The following is a 26,991-nucleotide window of genomic DNA, read 5'->3' as shown; positions in this document are numbered from 1 at the left end:
GGTGGGTTGCGCTTCGGCGGGTTGGTGTGGACTTGTTGGGCCGAAGGACCTGTTTCCACACTGTAGGGAATCTAATCTAATTCCTAGATGCATGGCATTCCAACCAGAACTCTATCAACAAACACATTGACTTGGATCCCATTTACCTGAGGGGAAATAAACAGGAAATGATATCACCAACCCAAGGAAACCTAAACACATACATAAAAAGCTGGCTATACCACAAGTGCTTCATCCGGAGGCTCACTGTTGATGTTACCTAGTATGGTGACGAAACATCTGAAAACAAATCTTCCAGCTCAGTGAGCAAACCAACATCCAGTTCCCAGGTTTTTCTTTGCGGTCCTTCTTGAATAAAGGAAAAACATTCGCTCCCCTGAAGTCATCTGGGACCTCACCTGTGGCTAACGATGACACAAAAATATCAGCCAGGGCTTCTGCAATTTCTTCTGTAGCCTCTTGCAGTGGTCTTGGATATATCTGGTCAGGACCAGGAGACTTATCTACCTTCATATATTCCAATATGTTTTCAAAGTTGGTGCGAAGATTTGTAGCTCGGTGCTCGTTGTTGTGGTTCTGTTCCCCCAGCTGGGAATTTGTGCTGCATTTGAATCTGCCATTTCTGGTTGTCAGTTCCAGCTGTCTGCTGCAGTGGCTGATATATTGGGTCCAGGTCAATGTGCTTGTTGATTGAATCAGTGGATGAGTGCCGTGCCTCTAGGAATTCCCTGGCTGTTCTCTGTTTGGCTTGTCCTATAATAGTAGTGTTGTCCCAGTCAAACTCATGTTGCTTGTCATCTGAGTGTGTGGCTACTAAGGATAGCTGGTCATGTCGTTTCGTGGCTAGTTGGTATTCATGGATGTGGATCGTTAGCTGTCTTCCTGTTTGTCCTATGTAGTGTTTTGTGCAGTCCTTGCATGGGATTTTGTATACTCCGTTGATTTTGCTCATGCTGGGTATCGGGTCCTTTGTCCTGGTGAGTTGTTATCTGAGAGTGGCTGTTGGTTTGTGTGCTGTGAGTCCTAGTGGTTGTAGTAGTCTGGCTGTCATTTCAGAAATGTTCTTGATGTATGGTAACGTGGCTAGTCCTTTGGGTTGTGGCATGTCCTCATTCAGTTGTCTTTCCCTTAGGCATCTGTTGATGAAATTGTGGGGGTATCAGTTTTTGGCGAATACATTGTAGAGGTGTTCTTCTTCCCCTTTTTGCAGTTCTGGTGTGCTGCAGTGTGTTGTGGCCCTTTTGAACAGTGTCTTGATGCAACTTCTTTTGTGTATGTTGGGGTGGTTGCTTTTGTAGTTCAGGACTTGGTCTGTGTGTGTGGCTTTCCTGTATACCTTTGTGGTGAATTCTCCATTCGGTGTTCTCTGTACCATCACGTCTAGGAACGGGAGTTGGTTGCTCTTTTCTTCCTCTCTGGTGAATTTGATTCCCGGGAGTATGCCGTCTTGTTGTCTGTTCTGTATGTCCAGTATGTTGGCTATTGTTTCTCTGGCTAGCGTTTTGTCGATAGAGGTGAACAGTGCCGTTATATCGAATGAGACCATAGTTTCTTCCTTGTCTACGTCTATATTTCTGATGATGTCCAAGAATTCCTGCATTGACTGTATAGAGTGTCTGGATGCAACATAAATTCCCAGCTTAGCGAACAGAACCACAACATTCCAATATGTCTAACACCACCTCTACTGTGATACGGATCACCCCCAAGATATCACCATTAACTTCCCCAAATCTTCATGCGTTAAATATTCATTGAGAACTTAGCCCATCTCCTGCAGTTCTACAGATACATATCCACTCTGGTCCTTGAGGGGTCGTATTCTCTCTCTATTTCCCAAGAGTAGGTCGAGTTTTGACCCTTCTTGAGTAGGCCCTTCTATACACTGCTTGAGGAAACTTTCCTGAAAGCACTAGAGACATAAGAGCAGACATCAATTTAGTTTTTCTTTTGGTCGTGCAGCGATTGCAACAACATTGGAATAGAAAGCAGCAGAGACCACCTCTGCAGGCTGGATGTTAATTTTTAATTTACTAAATCCAATTTACTCAAATTGTTTTTTTTGCAGAGTGGGGTCAGTCAGTCAATCAAGATTTTTTTTCAGTCCTCCAAGTGCCAGGGGAATAGCTGGGGGAGATGATGGCCTAGTGGCGTTATTGCTAGACTGTCAATCCAGGAAGTCAGCTAATGGTCTGTGGTCCTGGAATCAAATCCCACCATGGCAGATGGTAGAATTTGATTTCAAAAAAAGAAGAATCTGGAATTTAGAGTCTACTGATGACTATGAAAAACAATGCATTTTTTGTCAGGAAAAACCCATCTGGTTCACTAATGTCCTTAAGGAAAGAAAATCTGCCATCCTCACCTGATCTGAATTACATGCAACTCCAGACCCACAGCAATACGGTTGACTCTTACTTGCCTTCCAGGCAATTAGGGTTGGGCAATAAATGCTGGCCCAGCCAGTGAGCCCTCAGCCCATGAATAATAACAACGTGTGGAGTTTGCACGTTCTCCCCGTGTCTGCGTGGGTTTCCTCCGGGTGCTCCGGTTTCTTCCCACAGTCCAAAGATGTGCAGGTCAGGTGAATTGGCCATGCTAAATTGCCCGTAGTGTTAGGTAAGGGGTAAATGTAGATGTAGGGGTATGGGTGGGTTACGCTTCGGCGGGGCGGTGTGGACTTGTTGGGCCGAAGGGCCTGTTTCCACACTAAGTAATCTAATTTAATCTAATCTTATGCACTTAACCTCATTACTTAGCATAACATCATGACGTATAGCATGAATAAAAATTAAATCTGATCTTAATTTGAACATTGCACTCGAAAACAAATCTCAGAAGAACACTCGCCAAATTGCAATTGGAAACTCTTCCATTCCCTTCAAGAGTCACCACTATTCATGAATAGGAATCTAACCTACCAGAAACTTTCTAAACGCTTGCCAACTTTCTGAAGCTTTCTAATTATATTCAAGAAAGCAAATCTTCATTAAAAAAAATACAAAAATGACAAAGGATGATGATAATGTAGACTTTGGATTGACTCAATGTACTGCTGCCATCTGGTGGAAGTACCAGGTAAACTTTGAGGCTAAAAAAAAGTTCAATACAAGATTTTTAATGAAAAATGTAAAACTAACACAATGCAATTACTTTGGCACAAGTCTGTTTTTTGTGACAACATTAACTAACAAAGTAAATGCTTTGCTATTAGTTTTGATGACAATAATTCAAGCTTCTATGGAAAATTGATCATTTCTGGAAACTAGAATTTTCTTTACGTTCACTTGCTTCCAGAGTTTCTAACATTGGTAAAGATATATTTACATAGTGAAGAAAAGTGGAAAATATAAACATATCTGGATTAAAACAAGTTACTTCAATTTTAATGAGTCATCGCAAATAAAGGAAAATAAAGAGAAATGGAAATATACAGAAAATCTGATTCTAGTTTTGGCAAACGAAGTTAGAACTCTACTTTGAGATCAAAGGTATGAAGATTTTCAGAAGTTATCTAACTAAGCTCACTCCTATGTTCCTCTATTCATGAGTAATATGATATACTAAGGAAAAAAAAACAACGAATGGAAGACTATGGGAACAAAATACTTGAATGTCGTGCTATTTAGAATGTGCAGACATGTTTTCATACAGCAGTGCTTAAAGTAAAGTTGAACTCACGCATAAATAAGCATACTTGTGCAAAGCAAAGTGATTACCAAACAATAGATCTAGGAAGAGTTGTCAATCAACACAATTTTAAATTTATTTATTACGGATTTGAAAATAATGCTACTTTTTGGAAACAAATAATGAACAGTATAAGTAGAAACGAAAAATAGATCTTACCTGTTCCACATCAGCATTGCGAGGTAAAAAATAAATTATGTTTGGTGAGATCTTCTGGGAGAGTGCAAAGATTTCAGAGGTAACAAAGTTAAGGTAAAGCAGTTTGAAAGAGAAGAATCTGCTGATGAAAAACACGTTTCAGAAATAGATCTGAAGCAGCAACAAAGCTATACTAAAACAAAATCTTGAAATTTACAGAAAGGAAAAAAATGTTTAGGCCTACAACGAAAACATCAGCATCTTTAATCTTTACACATTATCAGAAGTTTGTTTTTGTTCCATTCCATAAGCATTTCAAGTTTAATGTTCTCAAAGGAATAGTTGAATGAATGGTTGCAGATTATGAAATTTGAAAAATTGGAGTTATTGCCACAGTTATTGCCACACAGCTCACCTTCCTTGATTTATTTTGTGATTGAAGAGATTTTCACACTGGTTACTATATGAAACACATGGTTTCACAGAGTCATTTATGGTCCATAAGAAGTACATTTGGGTTTATGCTGGTTATGTGTGGAACAAAATAGTCAGTCTCATTCCATTGCTCTATCCTCACTACCTTGAAGGTTTGTATCCATTAACTACCAATCTAAATGTATCCCGAAATCACTGATCAACTCTGCTACCACCAGCCACTCGAGTCTGGTTACTTATTTAATTATTTTAATGCAGTTCTTCTCTTTTAATTTCGTTCTCCGTTTTAGACTTAATCCTGGCTTGTTGAATTCCTCATTCAAACATGCAAATTAGGAGCAGGAATAAGCCAATATCAGCTCGCATCTGTTCTGCCATTCACTAAGTTTATGACTGACCTTTCACTCCTTTGTGGTATGATCCCAGCTGATGGTACTACTGGACAAGTCAGATATTGGAATGAAAACTGGCTTGATAACATTTTTTTTCATAAGTTCATTAAGGCTGCAAATTCTTTATCAACAGAATAATGTTTTATTAAATGAAAACAAGCCAAACTGTTTAAATATAGAAGGAAATCTATATGTTTTCCAAACAAAACCTTCCTGCTGACAGCACTCATTCTCTGAACTTATAGAGGAGAAATTAAACTTGCTTCTGCATATAACTCTGGTGACTTCTAAACTGAATTTAAAACAAAACTTTGCTCAAAGCTGGATGAAACTGAAGTAAAAAAACAAAGCTTAAACGTTGACACCAGTTACTGTAAACAAGATAAACAGTTTTCCATTAACAGTTCTGCAGTGATCTGCATTTTGAAAAAAAATACTGGATTCAGTTACTATTTCAGGAGGACACTCTCACTATTTATTTAAAAAGAAAATACTTCACAGACATAACCAACATCTATTTGCAATACAGATCCCAAAAAGGATACAAAAATATATAAACATGATATGCTATTCATCATACTTGTCAAGAAGCTATTGACCTTTGTTTTAAATATATTCAGACTTTGCTTCCACTCTTTACAGGACGAAACCTTTATTGGTAGAGGGACTGAGTTTTGGTTCCATGATATCATGATGAAGCTGTACATAACTCTGGTGCAGCCACATTTGGAATATCGCGTACAATTCTGGAAACTGCATTACAGGAAGCTTTGGAAAGGGTTCAGAGGAGATTTACCAGGATGTTGCCTGGTGTGGAAGGAAGGTCTTACAAGGAAAGGCTGAGGGAGTTGAAGCTGTTTTTGTTAGAGAGAAGAAGGTTGAGAGGCGACTTAATTGAAACACGTAAGATAATAAGAGGGTTAGATAGGTTGGACAAGTGAGCCTTTTTCCTTGGATGGCGATGGCTAGCACGAGGGGGCATACCTTTAAATTGAGGGGTGATAGATATAGGACAGATGTCAGAGGTAGTTTCTTTACTCAGGGAATAGTTGGGGCTTAGAATGCACTGCCTGCAACAGTAGAAGACTCACCAACTTTAAGGGCATTTAAGTGGTCATTGGATAGGATATGGACAATAATGGTAAAAACAATGACTGCAGATGCTGAAAATCAAATACTGGATTAGTGGTGCTGGAAGAGCACAGCAGTTCAGGCAGCATCCAGCGAGCTGCTCGCTGGATGCTGCCAGAACTGCTGTGCTCTTCCAGCACCACTAATCCAGTATATGGACAATAATGGAATAGTATAGGTTAGATGGGCTTCATTGAGGGCCGAAGGGCATGTACTGCGCTGTAATGTTCTATGTTCTAAAAGGAATGCCATTAGTTTAGCTTTTTATCCAAACTTCAGTTTTTCTATTTATAGAATTTTAAAAATGATTTTATCAATCATTTTCTGATGAGATTCATAGAGATGAACAGCATGGAAACAGACCATCCGATCAAAGTCATTCATGCCAACCAGATATCCTAAATTAATCTAGTCCCATTTGCCAGCATTTGGCCCATTTCTCTCTAAACCCTTCCTATTCATGTATCCATCCAGATGCCTTTTAAAATGCTAGAATTGTACCAGCCTTCACCACCTCCTCTGGCAGCTCATCACACATCACCCTTTGCGTGAAAAGTTGCCCCTTAGGCCCCTTTTAAAATTTTCCACTCTCACCCTAAACCGATGCCTTCCAGTCCTGGACTCCTCATTGGACTATTGCAGGAGCCTACGCTGCTAGAACACTATCCCCACCGGATTACCATGCCTGCCTCACCTGCAGTCACATCTCTGGTCACTGAACCGCAGCCCAAATTTAAATTTTAACTACTTAATCTGATTGCTTAATCATATTTAATTCAGAGTTTTTTTTGGTCAAAGTAAAATCCACAGTGGATTGATGACAATTAGTAAAGGAAGCGCACTTGTTTTTCCACAAAGCATTTGATAAAGTGCCTTGCTGTACAAAATAAAAGCACAGCGTGTAAATGCTAACAAATTAGCATTGATAAAGGATTGCTTAGCTAACATAAAGCAGACAGTAGTGATAAATTGATCTGTTTTAACTGGTGAAGTGCCCAGTAGTGATGGGTTCTCAACTATTTCCAATATCTATCAATGATTTAGATGAGGGTGCCAAATAAAAGGAGACAAAATTTTCCAATGACACCAAGCTAAGTTGCCAAGAGGAGATAGAGAGTTTGGAATGTAAGTCATCAAGAGGAGGTAGAGATATATTGAATCCAAGTGTGGAAACAGGCTCTTTGGCCCAACAAGTCCATATCGACCCTCCGAAGAGTATCCCACCCAGACCCATTCCCCTATCCTACCACACTATATTTACCCCTTACTAATGCACGTAATGTACACATCCATGAACAGTATGGGAAATTTAACATGGCCAATTCACCTAACCTGCACATCAATGGATTGTGGGAGGAAACCGGAGGACCCGGAAGACACTCACGCGGAAGACAGGGAAAATGTGCAAACTCCACACAGTCGCCGGGGGCTGGAATCGAACTCTGGCACCATGAGACAACAATGCTAACCACATGCAAAAAGACATGGATAAGTTGAATGAGTCAGAAAAGAATTGGAAGATGGAGTAAAGTGTGGGTAAATACTTCAGCAGGAAGAACAGAAAAGCAGTGTACCATTTAAATACAGGGAGATTGCAGTCTTGGTACTAGAGGGTTCTTGTCCAAGAATCACAAAATTAAGAGGCAAATTATTACAGATTAGAAAGTCGTCATTTATTGGAAGAGCAATGAATTGTAGGAAGGAATTTATACAACACAATAGACAATAGGTGCAGGATTAGGCCATTCAGCCCTTCGAGCCTGCACCACCATTAAATATGATCATGGCTGATCAATCCTAATCAGTATCCTCTTCCTGCCTTATCTCCATAACCCTTGATTCCACTATCTTTGAGAGCTCTATCCAACTCTTTCTTAAATGAATCCAGAGACTGGGCCTCCACTGTCTTCTGGGGCAGAGCATTCCACACAGCCACCACTCTCTGGATGAAGAAGTTTCTCCTCATCTCTGTCCTAAATGGTCTACCCCGTATTTTTAAGTTGTGTCCTCTGGTTCGGCACTCCCCCATCAGTGGAAACATGTTTCCTGCTGCCAGAGTGTCCAATCCTTTCATAATCTTATATGTCTCAATCAGATCCCCTCTCAGCCTTCTAAAGTCAAGGATACACAAGCCCAGTCGCTTCAGTCTTTCAGCGTAAGGTAATCCCACCATTCCAGGAATTGACCTAGTGAACCTACGCTGCACTCCCTCAATAGCCAGAATGTCTTTCCTCAAATTTGGAGACCAGAACTGCACACAGTACTCCAGGTGTGGTCTCACCAGGGCCCTGTACAGCTGCAGAAGCACCTCTTTGCTTCTATACTCAATCCCTTTTGTTATGAAAGCCAGCATGCTATTAGCCAACTTCACTACCTGCTGTACCTGCATGCTTGCCTTCATTGACTGGTGTGCAAGAACACCCAGATCTCTCTGTACTGCCCCTTTACCTAAATTGATTCCATTGATGTAGTAATCTGCCTTCCTGTTCTTGCCACCAAAGTGGATAACCATACATTTATCCACATTAAACTGCATCTGCCATGCATCTGCCCACTCACCTAACTTGTCCAGGTCACCCTGTAATCTCCTAACATCCTCATCACATTTCACCCTGCCACCCAGCTTTGTATCATCAGCAAATTTGCTAATGTTATTGCTGATACCACCTTCTACATCATTAACATAAAAAGCTGCGGTCCCAGCACAGATCCCTGTGGTACCCAACTGGTCACTGCCTGCCATTCCGAAATGGAGCAGTTTATCACTACCCTTTGTTTCCTATCAGCCAACCAATTTTCAATCCAATCTAGTACTTTGCCCCCAATACCAAGCGCCCTAATTTTACTCACTAACCTCCTGTGTGGGACTTTATCAAAAGCTTTCTGAAAGTCCCAGGTACACTACATCTACTGGATCTCCCTCATCCATCTTCAGAGTTACATCCTCAAAGAAATTCCAGAATATTAGTCAAGCATGATTTCCCCTTCATAAATCCATGCTGGCTCTGTCCTATCCTGTTACCACTATCCAGATGTGCCGTAATTTCATCCTTTATAATAGACCCCAGCATCTTTCCCACCACTGAGGTCAGACTAACTGGTCGATAATTTCCTGCTTCCTCTCTCCCACCTTTCTTAAAAAGTGGTATAACATTAGCCACCCTCCAATCCTCAGGAACCGACCCCGAATATATCGAACTCTGCCAAATAATCACCAACGCATCCATGATTTCCCGAGCCACCTCCTTTAGTACCCTGGGATGTAGGCCATCAGGCCCCGGAAACTTTTCAACCTTCACGATGCTGGTGAGACCCCATCTGGAGTACTGTATAGTTTTGGTTGCTAGATTTGGGGAAAGAAAAACTATAATTGCTTTAAAAGTAGTTTAGATACAACTTGCTCAACTCATTCCTGGGATGAAAGGTTTAATATTATGAAAACAATTTAAACAAGTTAGGTCTATATATACTAGAGTTTAGATGGAGAATGATCTTTTTGAAATATATAAGCTATACAAGGATTCTGGATAGAGGAGATACCTGGAGGATGATTTCTCTGGGGGAGATTAAACCCAGGGGATGCATGTTAAGAAAGAGGTCTCCCTCTTAGATAGAATAATGAGATTTTTTTTTCTCTTAGAGTATCATCAGAATATGGAATTCTCTTAAACAGAAGATAGGGAAAGAGGTACCTTTGAATTTATTTAAGGCGAAGTTACATTAATATTTTGATATAAAAGGGAGTCAATATTTTCAGGGACAGTTAGGAAAGTGAAGCTGAGACAACAACAAAAACAGCCCCAATCTTACTGAATTGTGGAGCAGGCTTAAAGAGCAAAGTGACCTTTACTTCTGTTCCTGAGATGGCCTGCACAAGGTGAATGGGTTCTTGAGGTCCTAACCAGGAAATACATACAGGTTGATGTGTTTCGTCACCTCGACTTGCCTATAATACGATTGACAAATTGTGAATGTTGTTTGGATAATGTGAACTTTCTTCTGAGCAGGTTTAGCAATTTTCTTTGGGATCTCCTACAGCTCGATTTTCCATGGCGGCTTTTCATAGCATGACTTTCATAGCATGAGTTTGCAGAGAAATACAGCTGTCACATTATAGCAGAACAACAGCACAGTGGTTAGCACTGCTGCCTCACAGCGCCAGAGACCCGGGTTCAATTCCCGCCTCAGGTGACTGTGTGGAGTTTGCACATTCTCCCCGTGTCTGCGTGGGTTTCCTCCGGGTGCTCCGGTTTCCTCCCACAGTCCAAAGATGTGCAGGTCAGGTGAATTGGTCATGCTAAATTGCCCGTAGTGTTAGGTGAGGGGTAGATGTAGGGGTATGGGTGGGTTACGCTTCGGCGGGGTGGTGTGGACTTGTTGGGCTGAAGGGCCTGTTTCCACGCTGTAAGTAATCTAATCTAAAAAAAAAACTTGTATCTGTGGTGTTACTAAGAACGCAGTAACTTGTGAAAATATGTGCACAAGTAAACTTATTCCTGGTTACACATACTATTGTGCACATTGAAGGCAACTACTTATTCCAACTCATGATATCTGCACCACTGGAACGTGCATTCGCACAGATGTAATGCTGGAGCTCTGGTGTTATCCAAATCTGTACCTTGAACCATTCTTAAAAGGTAGATTTGTGAGATGGAAATAGTAAGTAGGAAAGCAGGGCAGATTTGATGAGGACAAACATACATAGACAGGGAGCCTGGGAGCAGCAGGGCCGTGAGTCAGAGATTCAGCAGCAAAAGAACTGCTCCATAATGGGCACCAGTCAGGTCGAGGAGAAAGTCCTCACTTTCTCCTGGATCTCCAGCATCTACAGTCCTCATTTTCTACCAGGTCAGATCTACCCAGATTGGTGGAGAATGATGTTAAAATGAATCCTGCAATGCTAAACAAAAATGTAGACCCCATAAACTACCGATGTTAAAGTGAAACAGTGTTATATTATATGGGGTCTAACTGGAGTTAACAGACAAAAATGGCAAGAAGCTCTGGATTTTCATTTACTGCACAATGCTCAACTGTTTTGTAAGAGCATTACAAGTTGTAATGTTAATCAAAATTCACAAATGTGCTAAAAAATTTAAAAATAAATATTAACAAACCTAATTTCTCTACAATAAAGATATATTTTAAAACTCTGAATATAGGCTTTGAAGGATATCCATCAAGAGACATCATAGTCTTCAGGTCAAAGATTTCTGCATTGACGTAATCAGGGCCTCCCCACGGAGGACTGAGGAAAACAGCATCAGCCTTTAGGTCAGAAGCCAGAAGCATGAAGTCACCGAGGATAAATTCAATCTGTTCAGACACTCCATAGACTCTAGCATTGTTTTGTGCAAAGTCTATTTTCACAGGATCAATATCAACAGCAATCACTGAAACAGAAAATACGGTCGGTTAGGAAATATATAAATTGCACTTTCCTGGTCAAGCAAGTTTTTTATCAAAATAAATTAAAATAAAAATACAAAGTTATCCATTGTACCTATTGTAGGTATTCCAATTCGTAATGCAACAGGGAAAAGTCTGTAATTAAAGCTTATTTAAGTGCCAGTACAAAGTGCTGAGACCAAATCGAAACCTGACAAGAAGCATTTTGCATTCAAAAACCTACCTGTACTTAGAATAGTTGTCTAACTGGAGAAAAGTGGAGGTTTAAAAAATAAGGAATCTTTAAAGGTTTTAGTTGCTCTGGAGGTTGGAGTAACAAGTTCAGTCAAATGAACTTCATAGAATGAGTTCCATGATTGGTCAAGATTAACATCCCAAACAGGGAGTCCTGGCTGACAGATATTCTGTTTACCCAGAGCTAATTCATAGAACCTAGAACAACACAATGCAGAACTGGCCCGTTGGCCCTCAATGTTGCACTGACCTGTGAACTAATCTAAGCCCATCCCCCTACACTATCCCATCATCATCCATACACTTATCCAAGGACTGTTTTAAATGCCCCTAATGTGACCGAGTTAACTACATTGGCAGGCAGGGCATTCCACACCCTTACCACTCTCTGAATAGGGAACCTGCCTCTTGACATCTGTATTAAATCTATCTCCCATCGTACAAGCCGACATCATCATCCTAGGAGAAAGACTCTCACTGTCCACCTTCCCTAATCTTGTTTTACAGTCATAGCTTAATTAAAAACAAAACATTCTCCATTTGCCCCAGTTTTATTCTGATTAGAATAACACAATTAGTTCTCCCATGTTTTCAACCAAAGACATTTTAAACATTTTCTTTGCATTAATCGTGATTCCCTTTCAAAAAGCATGGAAAATTTCAGTTTCTGGAGCTTATGAAGCATTATTTATTCAACTGATCAGGACAAAGATGTAATTTACTGGAGAATTGTAGCTATGGGAAATGTTTTTACAGGCGAGAGTTTTTCTGCTTCCAACAGTGGCTGTTGGGAGAATTAATTGAAGCATATAAAATTAAAAGAAGGGGTTTTGAAAAAGTGAATAGCAAAATCTCATTTCCCTTCGGAGAAAAGAAGAAGAAACATCAATTTAATGTCATTGGCTGAATGGTGAGAAGGCAGTTGAGGGGAATTTTCTTTTTAAATCAAAAGGATGATGTGGAGAGAAAAAGGCTCATCACGTTTAATAGGTACTTGAATAAAAATCTGTCGTGCTAAAATCTACAATGCTACAAATCAAGAGCTGGAAATTGGGTTTACAGTGGTTAATGGTTTTGCCATATAATATTAACAGAATGGGCCAACTGTCCTTTTGTGCTGTACAATTATTATTTGAGAGATTATTAGAAAATGATCGTGTCAAAATAAGAGAGTACATGATTCACACAACAATTTTAAGAAATTAGGAGAAAGTGAGGACTGCAGATGCTGGAGATCAAGAGTCGAAGAGTGTAATGCTAGAAAAGCACAGACAGTCAGTCAACATCTGAGCAAGAGGGAGTCAACGTTTCGAGCATAAGATGAAGGGCTGTGCTTTTCCAGCACCACACTCCAATTTAAGATAGTGTTAGGTAATCTCCTATGGCAACACACAAAGGGAATGATGATTAAGCTTTGTCTTTGGGTGAAAACAGTTGAGAGGCCAGAAACCAAATTTAATTTACAGCAGTCCCTATTTTAAAGTTATATATGGTTAATGTTTGTTAAAGGATTTAAAGATTGTTACAATTTGGGAGGCCAAAATATAGTTTTCGTGTAGTTGAAATGCAAAGCTGGAATGCTACCACTAGTGAGATGACAGAACACTGGAGAAACTTATAATGACCAATTGCCACTATACGTATAAAAGTGGAGGGGCTTTTCTAGTTTATCTGCAAAACTCAGATAATGACGATAAAGGTAAGAGTTTTTAACCTCGACGAGCTATGTCTTTGGACATGCTGAAAAGATACTTGAATCGTCAAGTATCTAGAAGATGACTTGTGACCTTGTTGGACCCAGTTCTGTTCTTAGGGCTGAGAAAATGACCATTCCCACCAAGTATTTGCCTCCAGTTCCTCACAAGAATCTCCCAATGACATATCCAAGGTTTATCAATCTGGAAATCTCATGGGAAGAATGGGAAATGTCTCATGATTCAGATGAAGCAAGTAAATGCATAATATAGGGGCTCCCCGACTTCCAAACATCTGACTTAGGGATGCTTGGACTTATGAATGTAATCCCTGCAAGATATAATTTTAAATATCTAATATTTGAACATTTCCGCTACTTACAAATGGTACTTTATACAGTCCTGCATTGTGTTCCGACTTCAAACAGACTCAAGATTACAACCTGGAGAGGGCCTTAGTTTAAATTCATAAATGACACAAAGGTGGTTGTAGACAGATACAGATAGCTGAGTGAGTTGGCAAAAAAAATTGGTATACTAAATATAACATGGGAAAAATGTGAAGCTGGTCACTTTGGCAGGAAAAATAACAAACAAGAACAGTACTATTTAAATAGAGAATGACTGCAAAATTCCAAGATGTAGAGTGATGCAAGTTTTCAAGTGCATCAGTCATAAATGCGAGCATGCATATACAGCAAGTTATTAAAACTAATATAATGCTATTCCTTGTAAGGAATTGAACAAAAAGAAAAGGATGTTATGTTTCAGTCATACAGTTCATTGGTTAGACCAGATCTGAAATGCTGTGTGCGATTGTGATCTCCTTCAGGAAATACTTACAGGTAGTTTACTGGAATAAAACATGAATGAGCAGTTGTCTTTTGAGGAAAAGTTGGTATGGCTGGACTTGTTTTTACTGGAGTTTAGAAGAGCAAGGGGTGATTTGAGTTAAGCATACATGATCTTGAAAAGGTCATGAGAAGGTGGACACAGAAGAGATGTTTCATCTCGAGGGAAATCCAGAACTAAGGGACTAAGGGTGGTGGTGGGGGGCACTATTTAAAAGTTACTGGCAACGTTTTCAGAACAGAAATATGGAGAATTTTCTTTTCCTCAGAACGCTGTGCGACTTTGGAACTCTGCCTCAGAAGGTGGTCATAATGCGGAGGTGCCGGTGTTGGACTGGGTTGGACAAAGTCGGAAGTCACACAACACCAGGTTATAATTCAACAGATTTATTTGAAAGCACAAGCTTTTGAATCGCTGCTCCTTCATTAAGTGAAGTGGGTTCACCTGACAAAGAAGCAGCTCTCCTCAAGCTTGTGATTTCAAATAAACTTGTTGGACTATAACCTGGTATTGTGCGACTTCTGACTTTGTCAAAAGGTGGTATCATTGAATACTTTTGAGGTGGAGTTAAACAAAGTTTTGTCAGATAAGAGAACTAAGATTATCCAGGCTCAAAAGAAATGTGGAACTTGAAACACAAACAGATGATATTATTGAATGTTTGAACAGGTTTGAGAGTCCAAATAGCTTTCTTCTCTTCCAAGTTTGTTTTTAAAATATTTAAAATTTCTCATTTCTAGAGCCAAATGGTCGACAGGAACCTTGCATGCAAGTAGAAAAAACAGCATTGCTATTATGCTTGGGGAAAATAAAACAGAGTAGGATAAAAGGTCAGCATAATATCAGTGGCTGAAGGACCTGTGCTGTGCTGTACTGTTCTATGTTCTAAACGGGGCTTACAATGAGGCCTTACTTACAGAAAAGATGTGGGAAGAACACTTGACAATGAAAAACATCCATTCAGGTTAAAATTGTATGTAACGAGATTATCAAATCTGGCATTTGCATCTCTGACTACATTATCATTAAGGTTATAAGAAAGGATTCATGGTTTGCTGTACCAGAACACTGCATCTCTAGGAAGTAGACAGAACTTATTCCCACCATAAATCCTCATTAATATCTGGGTCAAAACTGCCAATAATCAGCACCAAGCAATGTTACCCAGAAGAACTGTTAAGGACAGGAAGAGATGTTGGGTATATTTTTCTGAGATTCAGAATAACTATAGAACTTTACATGGAATGCAACTTTTACCTAATCTGACCTGTAAGTATTAGAATTGATAGTTGGATTTCAAGTGTTGAAAAGTATGTAATTCTCAAATATCAACACAATTAACTTGATAAGGGCAAAATTGACTGATAAACATCCAGAAGTAAACATAAAATGTGCCGACCAGATATCTTAAATTAATCTAGGCCCATTTGCCAGCATTTGGCCAATATCCCTCTAACCCTCCCTGTTCATGTACCCATCCAGATAAATTTTAAATGTTGTAATTGTACCAGCTTCCACCACTTCCTCTGGCAGCTCACTGCGTAAACGTTCCATCCTCTGCATGAAAAATATTTTCCATTCTCACCTTAAACTGAAGCCCTTAAGTTTTGAATGATACCAAAGCTTTATGTGGACTATTTATTACTTTACAGATAATCAAATTAATGCTTAATATCCAATATTTTTATATATTAGTTATGGTGGCTACCATTGCTTAGATCAGCATAAACAAATCAGCACACTACCTTTTCTGCATTGTGTATTGTAATCGGCAATAAATATGAACATAGCCAATATGTTCAACTAACCAACCTGATTCACACTGTTTTGTAAAACTGTTCTGGGTTGGCATGGTATCACCTTGTATAGGTAACTTTAAATGTTTAGTCGTCATTCTACATCAGTAAATGGCCTTGATATACAAGTCACTATTACAAGGCAATGCAGACACATAGCTGGATTTCTCCAGGACGGTTGAATAAGCATCTCAAAGTCATAGTCCTGTACCTCTCTTTCCAGTTAACGCAAACTGAATTGAATTGCCTCCAACTCCACAAAATGCATCAACAATGATATCACATTGAGAACTCTGCATAACACGATTGGCAATGTGCTCAGCAATCTTCTCAGGAGTGACCGAAAACCAGCCTTCTGGAAGACAAAGACACAATTCACATTTATATTGCATTAAATAGTTAAATTTTAAAATATGAATGCTGCTACACAAATCCAAGATGCATGACAGACACAGCATCTTCCACTGTTAATTGCAGGCCAGCCAAAACCAACCGCACACAAAGACAAGAAAAAGCTAATGCCCCCAATAATATTTTTATGCTGCCTCGTAGCAACATACAAAGTCCCACTGTGTATACGGAATCCTAAATACTGTTCCCAACATGTAAATGTGAATTATCCCTCAATATAATTTTACAAATTCCATCCCAAATGGAGCAACTGGATGGCCATCATACCAAAGGATCCCAACCAAACAAGTTTGTACTCAAAGGAACACCACCCTTGTAACATGTATTATTATCCCAGCTGATGATACCACTGAACAAGTCAGATTAGCAAATGTAATCTGGCTTGATTTTTGTTTGTTAATGTGGTGTACAGACACTAAGACACAATTATATGAGCCTGCAGAGTTTCTTTAACAAGTTTGCTACAAAAGGATAAAAACAACAAAAAATATGAAAGGACATTTTGAAAATATTTCAAAACATACAGCAAAACAAAGCTTTCAACAAAAGTCCTAACACTATTAGTTTATAGAAATTCAAGTGCAATGCAGTTGTCCCTCTGCATAAATTTTTAAAGTTCTACTTAGCTGATTTGCCTGTGAACTACGGATCTTGTCTGTGAACTACGCAATCTTCTTACATAAATACTAAACAGACAGCTTAAACTTTCTCAGCTTCTAATAACCTACATAGATCAAACCAAACCTTTCTGGTCTGGAAGCTACACAAACTAAATATGTGTCGAGTTAAGTTTTTACTGAACTACTCTGAAAAATTTCTTTCTAGCAAAAATAAGCTATACTTGCTTCTGACTCCGGACAAGTCTCCGCTGAAACATCCTAAAAGATTTCAATTGCTGGGTTTTCTCAACTAAAATCAATCCTTAATCATTTTGAATTGAGAACAAAGCCCTTCAAAAATTTACTCTGACTGGTGTAAATCATAACAAAATTTCCCATAAATACTTTAGGGGTTTCTACTTTCCTACTTATTGTCGGCAAAAGTAACTGAGACCCATATGTCACTATTTTAAATGTCAGTTCTAAAAGTGATATTAATATAGATATTTATATCATTTGATTTCATCATACATGATACAATGTAACCAGCAGATATGCAAGATATCAATCTGCTCACCAGTAATGGTGTGGCCTGCACCATGGATTCAGAAATAGGACAAAAAAAGTCACAAAGTTCAGTTCAGTTACCAACCCTGATCAAGTTTGACTCCCTCATCAAAGCGTGAAAACAGTCTGTAACGCTGGACCCAGTATTTGGTCAATTCTGGAACTGCTACTATGTCAGAGGGAATATCAATAACTTTCTTTTTCTTCTTCCTTCTCTTTTTGTCCTTTCTAACATTCTTTGTGGTTTGCACTGCAAAATAGTTGCAACAGTTTAACACTTACTTATTATAATGGTCAAAAATTTTCAACAAAATCGTATTGATCAGTGCATGTGTATGCCATGCTCCATAAAAAAAAACAATAAACTTTCACTAGTGATGTTCATACAGTTAGCTAAAGACTTCTAAATAAAATACTTCTCAGGAACATATCAACATGCGTTGACTCTGGACTCCTGCACACATACAATGAAGTAAAAGTAGATTAATGGTTGTTTTCAAGTAAATACAGCAGTTGTAACTAGAAATTCCTAAACTGGCAGAGTGGATTTGAGCATTTTGACCAAATTGTTCTTAAGTTGCACCAAACAGGATGTGCTAAGAGGTTTTGTACAAAGTTGAACTGTCTGCCTTCTTGCTCAGAAATTTATAAATGGCAAGGGAGGACATAAAGAGACAACAAAATTGAACAGTCAAACATTTTTTTAAAATTGGTAAAGATTATTTGTTGAACTCGTTCTCAAATTGCTACACATAAACAAAGTCACCATTGTCCAACACATCAAATGGTTGCTCTCTCATTAGACAGAGACAATTGGTGGTGTCTTAAATTGAGGTTCACTGTACTTCAGGCGAGGAGAGAGATTGAGGAAGAGAGTCGTTCGTGGTAACCTCAGCCAGTTTGGGAATTGGACCCATGCTGTTGGCATCACTGTGCAACGAAAACCAGCCATCCAGCCAACTGAGCTAATTGACTCCCATATAAACATTAGAACATATTACAGAATAGGTTAATATATTTTACAACTTTAATATAAAACACGCATGCATTTCTATTGAATTTAAACAAGCTTCTTGATGATAGATTAAGAAGGTTTAACATTGTACATGATTCTGGGATTAACAGCGATCATTTTACTTTGAAATAGGCCCTCTTTTACAAAATTGAAAAGGAATTTGAAAAATCTTGAAATTATGGTTTGGATCTATGACTCAACAAAATAGTGTTTGGATACTTAGGTTTTATACATACATTCATCATCCCTCTCAGTTACATCAGTAGCATGAAGAAGAAAGTCTGGTATATCCAGAGGAACCAGCTGTCTGTCAGAAAATGGTTCAAAGTCTTTGGCAGAAGCAGGGGTCATATCATACTTTTCAGGAAGCTCTTCATTGTTGCCTTTAATGCATTTATTCAATTTGGAGGGATCACTGACACAAGTTATGAACTTCCCATCAACACAGGTTCCATCATTTCCATCTCCCCTATTGCTCTTTTCACATACAGTGGAGCTCTCTGCTTCAGGACTGTGGTGCTGCTCAGAATTGCTACATTCCTCAGAGCTGTGTACCACACAAGGCGAAGTATCTGTGTCAGTTGAAAGAGGATCATTTGAAGGCACAACTTGTTTTAAAAATCTTTGTACCTGAAATCATTAAAACAAGCAATAATCAATCAACTCAAAAAATACTTCTTATTTCTACTGTGCAAGAGAGTACTAAATGATAACATGACTGTGGCATATTATTATGTGATACATTCAGATGTGCACAAACAACACTTATCTGTGATACTCATCTGCAGTTTGTCCAAATTATTTTAAAATTTATAAACTTTATTAAATTAAGATTACAAACAAATGTCATGAAGGAGAATATTTCAAGCCTGCATTTGCTCATTCTTAACGATGAAAGAGCCCAATTGGGCCAGGAATATACTTGCTTGCAACTCAAGCTAAAATCAAACGGTACCCAAGGTGCTGGCCCCTGCATCACTCAATTTTTATTACCTTTTCTAATGTTCTGCTCTTCTTAAATTTCACAACGTCTCCTTCTTCACTGAAGAATATGTGTTTATTTTTGGCAGCTGGTGGCTGATGCAAGTCAACGTGTCTGGACGTCAGCTCAGTGAATTTACGATACTGCGCATGCCCTAATTTTGAAATGCTGTATGTGAAAATTAAAAAGGTAGACACAAAGGCATTTAACATTTTTCTTGGGTGTGGACTGTTGGACAAATGTGCACTATAGCAATTTTAAAACTCTTGCATTGAGATTTAACTCTAACTATTGCTGTTGGAAACTATAACTATCACTGTACTGCCAAAAAAATGGAAATAATTACAGATCTAATTCCCTAACGTTTGTAATTAAGCTAATTCATGTAAACAATCATCAACGTTCACCCGGTTTCAGGAAAAAAATTTGAGAGATTTCTGAATTTATTGGTTTCATATTATATCATGGAGAATTTGGCTGAAATATTTTACTTCTATGTATATTTCATCCATTTTCCTGGTTTTCTTTATCCTCATTTATCTATTACATTGATAATGCAACAACTTAGACTGATTAAAAAGCACAGTTGTTGTGGAATGATGTCGAGTTAAGTCCCTTTAACAGGTTACCGGGCAAATGAGTCAAGGACCCAGATATTATCAGAGGAGCACAGGCTCTCTGAACTATAGCATTCTAGGCACAGTCTGTGATTGAACAGTATTCTTCAGTCTGATCTATTCATGTGCAGGCTTTAGTTAAATCAGTATGATCTTAAAGTATTCTTACTTTTTACTGGCATGGTACTTGAAGCCAAGAGCGAAGTATGCATCTTCTAATGCCACAACTGGATTCTCCTCAGCATCGAGTTCATGACTAAAAAAGGCATCAAAACAGACAAGTTGACAAAAGTGAAAACCAGGGCTGATAAAATGATCACTTATTTCAGACTCGATTTCCATATATTTAATAAAAAACTTAATATTCTAAAAGTTACGTTTTCTACAAAAATGTATCCTTTACTTTGAGGATATTTCAGCTCTTTATTTGTAGTAAAATTGAGAGTATGTTATAAAGAACATGCAGTCATTCTGCTATAATGCAAGTTTCATTAATGTGAATTCACTATAACGCGATTCAAGAATTGGGGACATTGTCTCTAAAATGTGAACTTTTAAAGCATGTACTAGTTTTAATGTGATTCTGACCCCATTTGTTGAAATAGTGCTGCTATTCTGTGATTTCCTTATAACACGGGATTACATGAGAACAGGATTACCGTGTTATAGCGGAACCAACTGTGCATGACAATATTACAAGAAAACATTCTGTGGTTCAAAAGGTCAAAACTTTCAAATTTCAAACTACCAACTTAACTATGTTCGTAAGGGCAGACAAGTTCCAGATGAAAATTCATGCACAAATGTGAAGTGACAGATTTTGGTACAAATAATGAGAAGCAATATAACATTAAGTATACCAGTCTAAAGGGAGTGCAGGAACAGAGGGACTGAGAATCAAATTGTTAAAGGTGACAGGGCAGTTTGAGAAAGTAATTAAAAGACTGAGTGATCTATACATACAGAAAATGAATTGAAAAGCAAGGAATCACAATGGGCTTTTACCAAGCACTGGTTCAGCCTTGACTGTAGCAATTCTTGGCATCACATTTTAGTAAGGATATGAAATTTTCAAAAAGTGAAATGAGAGGGCACAGAAAAGATTTACAAAAAATGTTTCCAAGGATGAGTGAATGGATTGGAGAAATGTGACTGCTCTCCTTAAAGAGATGGGTGAGGGCAGATATGATAGACGTATTCAATATCACAATGGGCGTAGACAGAATAAAATAATTACCAGTAGGGAATTAGCTGAGAACCATATTAAAGGGAATTGGCAAAAGAACCAACAATGACATGAGGAAAAACCTTTTTACAAAGCAAATGGTTAAGCTATGGAATCCACCGTCTGATCGAGTGAGCAAACATGATAAGCATTTGAAGAAAAAAATCTGCACAACCACATGACAAGGGTTGGGGAATGGGACTAGTCCAGTTGTCTGGAAAGAGCCTGTGTAGGCTAAACTAGCTGAATTGCCTCTCTCTATGCTTTAATATTTCTTTAATTCTATAGCAGGAATTTTATTGGGTCCTCAGAATCAAACAATGAGATCAACCCAAGCCTGCAATTGCCACCAGCAGTCACCTAAATGGCAGATTCAGGGCTGTGGGAGTACCTTAACATTCAGGCATCGTTTCCCTCAGAAAAAAAAACCCAATTCAGATCAGAAAGGAAAAATAAATTCATCAGAGCGTGGAGCCTCTGGCTCAGATGGTCACCAAGCTCGCAGTCTCCACATGTAGAAGGGAATTTCTAATTGCAGCAAAAGGAACCTACACCAGGAAAATGTTTACATATAGTTATAAAGTCACCCTTAATTGGGTCCTCTGCCAACTAAATTATCTCCCTCTACCTGGAGCAGACAGGTGGCCCTAGTCCTGCTCACTCATTCTCTCTTCTTCCCCAAAGGCATCTGGGCCTGCAATGATAGAGTTGGGAAGATTCAGCCTTATGATTTTATAAGAAATATTTGTGGTTTTCAAAGGAATAACAGGAATTGTTTAAACAATTAGTAATAAAGTCTGATAGTCTCATTTATTGAATCTGTTTAACAATAATAAGAAAATATAATTAAGATTATAACAATAAATATATCTTCATAATAATTAAAGTTATATGTCATCAGCCCCCTATCAGGGCTGGAAAACACAACATAGAATCATAGAATCTCTACAGTGTGGAAACAGGTCATTTAGACTACCAAATCCACACAGGGCATCCCACCCAGACTCACTCCCCTACCCTATAACCCAGCATTTATGATGGCTAATCCACCCGGCCTGCACCACCCTGGACATATGAGCAATCTAGGTAAAAACAATGACTGCAGATGCTGAAAACCAAATACTGGATTAGTGGTGCTGGAAGAGCACGGCCTCTAGCTTATCTCTCCACGCTTCAGGCTCACTGCCTTCATTCCTGAAGGGCTTTTGCCCGAAATGTCGATTTCGCTGCTTGTTGGATGCTGCCTGAACTGCTGTGCTCTTCCAGCACCACTAATCCAGTATATGAGCAATCTAGCATGGTCAATCCATCTAACCTGCATATCTTTGACTGTGGGAGGAAACTGGGCACTTGGTGGAGACCAATGCAGTCACAGATTGAATGTGTAAGCTCCACAGTCGCCTGAAGCTAGAACCAAACTTGGGTCCCTGGCACTGAGTGGCAGCTGTGCTAACCACTGAGTCACTGCACTGCCCTCAGCAATTCTCAGCTTATCAATTCTCCCAATAAATGACCAAATCATTAATTTAGTAAAATGTCAGCACTTGTCTATGGTTGCAGACTTATTGTTAAGGACTCTGCCACGAATAAAAGACAGGCTGTTATATTTATAACAGTAAATCACTACACCGTGTTGTAAAACAGCTGCGTTGTTCACAGGTTTGCTGTTTCTCTTCTGTTGACCGAATAATCATAAATAGTTCCAGCTACGTCAAGATTTTGAAGCAAATTGGAATACGTTACTATATTTACCTAGAATAAGAACCGTAATTTTCAGTTGTGGAGCTGATTTCCTTGGATTCTAAGAGCAGTAATTACTGTATTATAAGCTGTTACATTGTTTTTGAACTTTTGGGAAAAAAAGTGTTCAAAACAACAGCACTTTTCAAAAAAAAAGAGGACAACAGAGAAAGAGCAGTGACTCAAATGGAGAAAGAAACCTTCATTGCTGTTTGATCCAGCAGTAACCTGCACAGCTGCTGCCTTTGCTGTCTGTTTTCAAGTATCTTAAATGTTTCAGAGTACATACGTGTGGTAGGAGGGATTGAAAGTGTTTGCGGCAAAATTAGATTAGATTCCCTATAGTGTGGAAACAGGTCCTTCGGCCCAACCAGTCCACACCGACCCTCCGAAGAGTAATCCACACAGGCCCATTTCCCTCTCACGAATGCACCTAACACTATGGGCAATTCAAAGTTTGTGAAAAGATTTGCTCGTTGTTGTGGTTCTGTTCGCCGAGCTGGGAATTTGTGTTGCAGACGTTTCGTCCCCTGTCTAGGTGACATCCTCAGTGCTCAGTAACTCATAACAGCACACAAACCAACAGCCACTCTCAGACAACAACTCACCAGAACGAAGGACCCGATACCCAGCATGAGCAAAACCAATGTAGGGTACAAAACCCCATGCAAGGACAGCACAAAACACTACATAGGACAACAGGAAGACAGCTAACGATCCGCATCCATGAACAATAACTAGCCACGAAACGACACGACTAGCGATCCTTAGTAGCCACACACGCAGATGACAAGCAACATGAATTTGACTGGGACAATACTACTATTATAGGACAAGCCAAACAGAGAACAGCCAGGGAATTCCTAGAGGCATGGCACTCATCCACAGATTCTATCAATATGCACATCGACCTAGACCCAATATACCGGCCACTGCAACGGACAGCTGGAACTGACAACCGGAAGCGGCAGATTCAAACCACTGCAAATGCCGGAGGAAAGATCACAGAAGCACTTAACAGGAGGCTCCCAAGCACTGAGGATGTCACCTAGACAGGGGATGAAACGTCTGCAACACAAATTCCCAGCTCGGCGAACAGAACCACAACAGAATGGGCAATTTACCATAGCCAATTCATCTGACCTGCACATCTTTGGACTGTGGGAGGAAACTGGAACACCCAGAAGAAACCCACGTAGGCATGGGGAAGAACGTGCAAACTCCACACAGACAGTCACCCGAGGCTGGAATCGAACCTCGGACCCTGGTACTGTGAGGCAGCAGTGCTAACCACTGAGCCACCGTGCTGCCCTGAGAAGAAGGGGTGTGGCATTTTTGATTAAGGATAACATTTAGGAAGGATATTCCTGAGAATATGTCCAGGGAAGTTATTTGGGTGGGACTGAGAAAAAATTACCTTATTGGGATTGTACAATAAGCACCCCAATAGTCAGCAGGAAATTGAGAAACAAATTTGTAAGGAGGTCTCAGCTATCAGTAAGAATAATAAAGGTGGGGAATTTTAACTTTCCAAACATAGACTGGGACTACCATAGTGTTAAGGGTTTAGATGGAGGGGAATTTTTTTCTGTACATATAAGAAAATTTTCTGACTTAGTACATGGATGCACCTACTACAGAAGGTGCAAAACTTGACCTACTCTTGGGAAATAAGGCAGGCCAGGTGACTGAGGTGTCAGTGGGGGAGCACTTTGGAGCCAGTGACCATACTTCTATTAGTTTTAAAATAGTATGGAAAAGGATAGACCAGATCTAAAAGTTGAAGTTCTAAATTGGAGGAAGGTCAATTTTGACTATATTAGGCAAGAATTTTTAAAAGTTGATTGGGGCGGATATTTGCAGGTAAAGAAATAGCTGGAAAATGGTAAGCCTTCAAAAATGTGATAATAAGAGTAGAGAGATAGTATGTTCTTGTTAGAGTGAAGAACAAAGCTGGAGGGTGTAGGTAAGGGTGAAGGGTAAGGTGTAGGAGATGCTGGATGACTGGAGGATTTGGTCAAGAATAAGAAGGTAGCATATGGCAGGTACAGACAGCAGAAAATCAAGTGATTCCCTAGAACAGTATAAAAGTAGTAAGAAATTACTTGAGAGAAAACAGGAGGGCAAAAAGAGGATGAGATAGCTTTGACAAATGGCGTTAAGGAGAATCCAAAGGGATTTTATAAATACATTAAGGACAAAAGGGTAAATAGGGAGAGAATAGGGTCCCTCAAAGATCAGCAAAGCCACAAGGTGGAACCACAGGAGATCAGGAAGATATTAAATGAATATTTTGCATCAGTGGAGATGGATATGGAAGATTGAGAACGTGTGAAAATTAATAGGGGCATCTTACAAAATGTCCATATTACAGAAGTGGTGGCGCTGGATGTCTTAAAACAAAAGGTGGATAAATATCTGGGCCCTGATCAGGTGTTACTCTGTGGGGAGCTAGGGAAGAGATTGCGGAGCACGTTGCTGAGATATTTGTGTCACCAATAGCCACAGGTGAGGTGCCAGATAACTGGAAGTTGGCTAATATGGTACCAATATTTAAGAAAGGTGATAAGGAAAAGGCAGGGAACTAGAGATCAACGTTGCCTGACATTGGTGGTGGGCAGTTGTTGGAGGTAAATCCTGTCCCTCAGGATTCCATGTATTTGGAAAGGCAAGGACTGATTAGGGATAGTCAATATGGCTTTGTGTGTGGGAAATCATGTCTCACGAACTTGAATTTTTTGAAAAAGTAACAAAGAGGACTGATGAAGCCAGAGCAGGGGAGGTGATTCCTGAAGAAGGGCTCATGCCCGAAACGTCAATTCTCCTGTTCTTGGATGCTGCCTGACCTGCTGCCCTTTTCCAGCAACACATTTTCAGCTCAGAGGTGATCTACAGGGCAACCTCAGTTATCTGAACATCAATTATCCAAATTTTAGATTATCCAGACAAGCTCTCAAAGTCCCGATGCTTGGGTAAACTATGTTATCCGAACATTTGATTAACTGAACAAAATATGCCCTGCCTGTGTCATCAGTATAATTGAGGTTGCTCAGTAAAGCGTTCAACTAGGTTAGACTGGTTATCAAGGTTACATCACATGGAAATAGGGAGAACTACCTATTTGGATACAGATTTAGCTTGAAGGTAGAAGACAGAGGGTGGTGATTAGGATTGCTTTTCAGACTGGAGGCCTGTGACGAGCGATATACCACAAGGTTCCGTGCTGGGTCCACTGCTTTTCATCATTTATATCAATGATTTGGATGTGAACATAGGAGTATAGTTAATAGGTTTTGTTATGAAGGTGTGGAGGTGTACTGTATCTTAGAGAGTTGAAGGATTTAGCAAGCACATAGAGTGCTGGAGAATTTACAACGTAACATTTGGTCCAGCAGCTAGCAGTACCTGAGTTGTTAGGAGACAAAAACAAAATCAAATTCAGCCAATCCGTTTAAATTATACCCCAAGATACTAAACTCCAAACTTGATTGGAGTTTAGTATTTTGACAATACTAACACAAATGAAATGATCCGATGCTCTGGGGTATAAAACCAAAAACAAAATTGAACACTTGGAGGAGATTTGCCAAGCCAACAACTTATGCAGACTGCCCTCAGAACAGCTCTCTTTAAAAGGTACCTTTATCCATCAACAACACGTGAAGCAGAAACCCGAAGACGACGACAGAGGAAGATATAAAGAAGATTTGACAGCTGGCTGATTTTGAAATTTGAATTTTTTGGTAAATCTTAAATCAGGGGTTTTAACGGACAAATATTATAGAAGGGAAAGTAAAAGATAGGTTAGAGAAAGGAGTTATAAATAGTTGCTAGTTAATTATTGTCTGTTAGACTTTAAAAAAAAAGTTGTTAATTTTTACTTTAAATAGTGACCTTTGGGATAGCTCTTGGCCTCTTAAATTTTAACAGATTACAGCACAGGTTAAATCATCTGTGTTTCTGGTTTAAATTAGCAGATGAGGTCTACCCCATGTTGTAACAGTTTGCAGACTACACCAAAATTGAAGTAGTAGTTGACAGCTAACCTCAAGAAGGTTACC

General features: G+C 39.3%; 1 protein-coding gene across 3 annotated transcripts in view; it reads right to left on the bottom strand.

Moving 5' to 3' along the window:
- tgs1 (trimethylguanosine synthase 1) overlaps nt 1-26,991 on the bottom strand; it is a 56,789-nt gene that overhangs the window by 11,467 nt on the left and 18,331 nt on the right. For 2 of the 3 annotated variants that reach the window (XM_072570552.1, XM_072570553.1), the window contains exons 6-13: nt 20,135-20,221; nt 19,360-19,516; nt 18,603-18,996; nt 17,437-17,601; nt 15,986-16,129; nt 10,966-11,182; nt 3,850-3,928; nt 418-1,616 (exon numbers count right to left, since the gene is read on the bottom strand). In XM_072570552.1, the coding sequence (XP_072426653.1) occupies nt 1,110-1,616; nt 3,850-3,928; nt 10,966-11,182; nt 15,986-16,129; nt 17,437-17,601; nt 18,603-18,996; nt 19,360-19,516; nt 20,135-20,221 (1,750 nt within the window). In that variant the 3' untranslated portion in view covers nt 418-1,109. Of the gene's footprint in view, nt 1-417; nt 1,617-3,849; nt 3,929-10,965; nt 11,183-15,985; nt 16,130-17,436; nt 17,602-18,602; nt 18,997-19,359; nt 19,517-20,134; nt 20,222-26,991 lie in introns of those variants that run through there. The other variant, XM_072570554.1, reaches the window with a different exon arrangement.

Source organism: Chiloscyllium punctatum, chromosome 5, assembly GCF_047496795.1.
Source record: "Chiloscyllium punctatum isolate Juve2018m chromosome 5, sChiPun1.3, whole genome shotgun sequence".
NCBI lineage: Eukaryota > Metazoa > Chordata > Chondrichthyes > Orectolobiformes > Hemiscylliidae > Chiloscyllium > Chiloscyllium punctatum.
The sequence above is the reverse complement of the archived record's forward strand: the minus strand, read 5'-3'. Positions and strand labels throughout refer to the sequence as shown.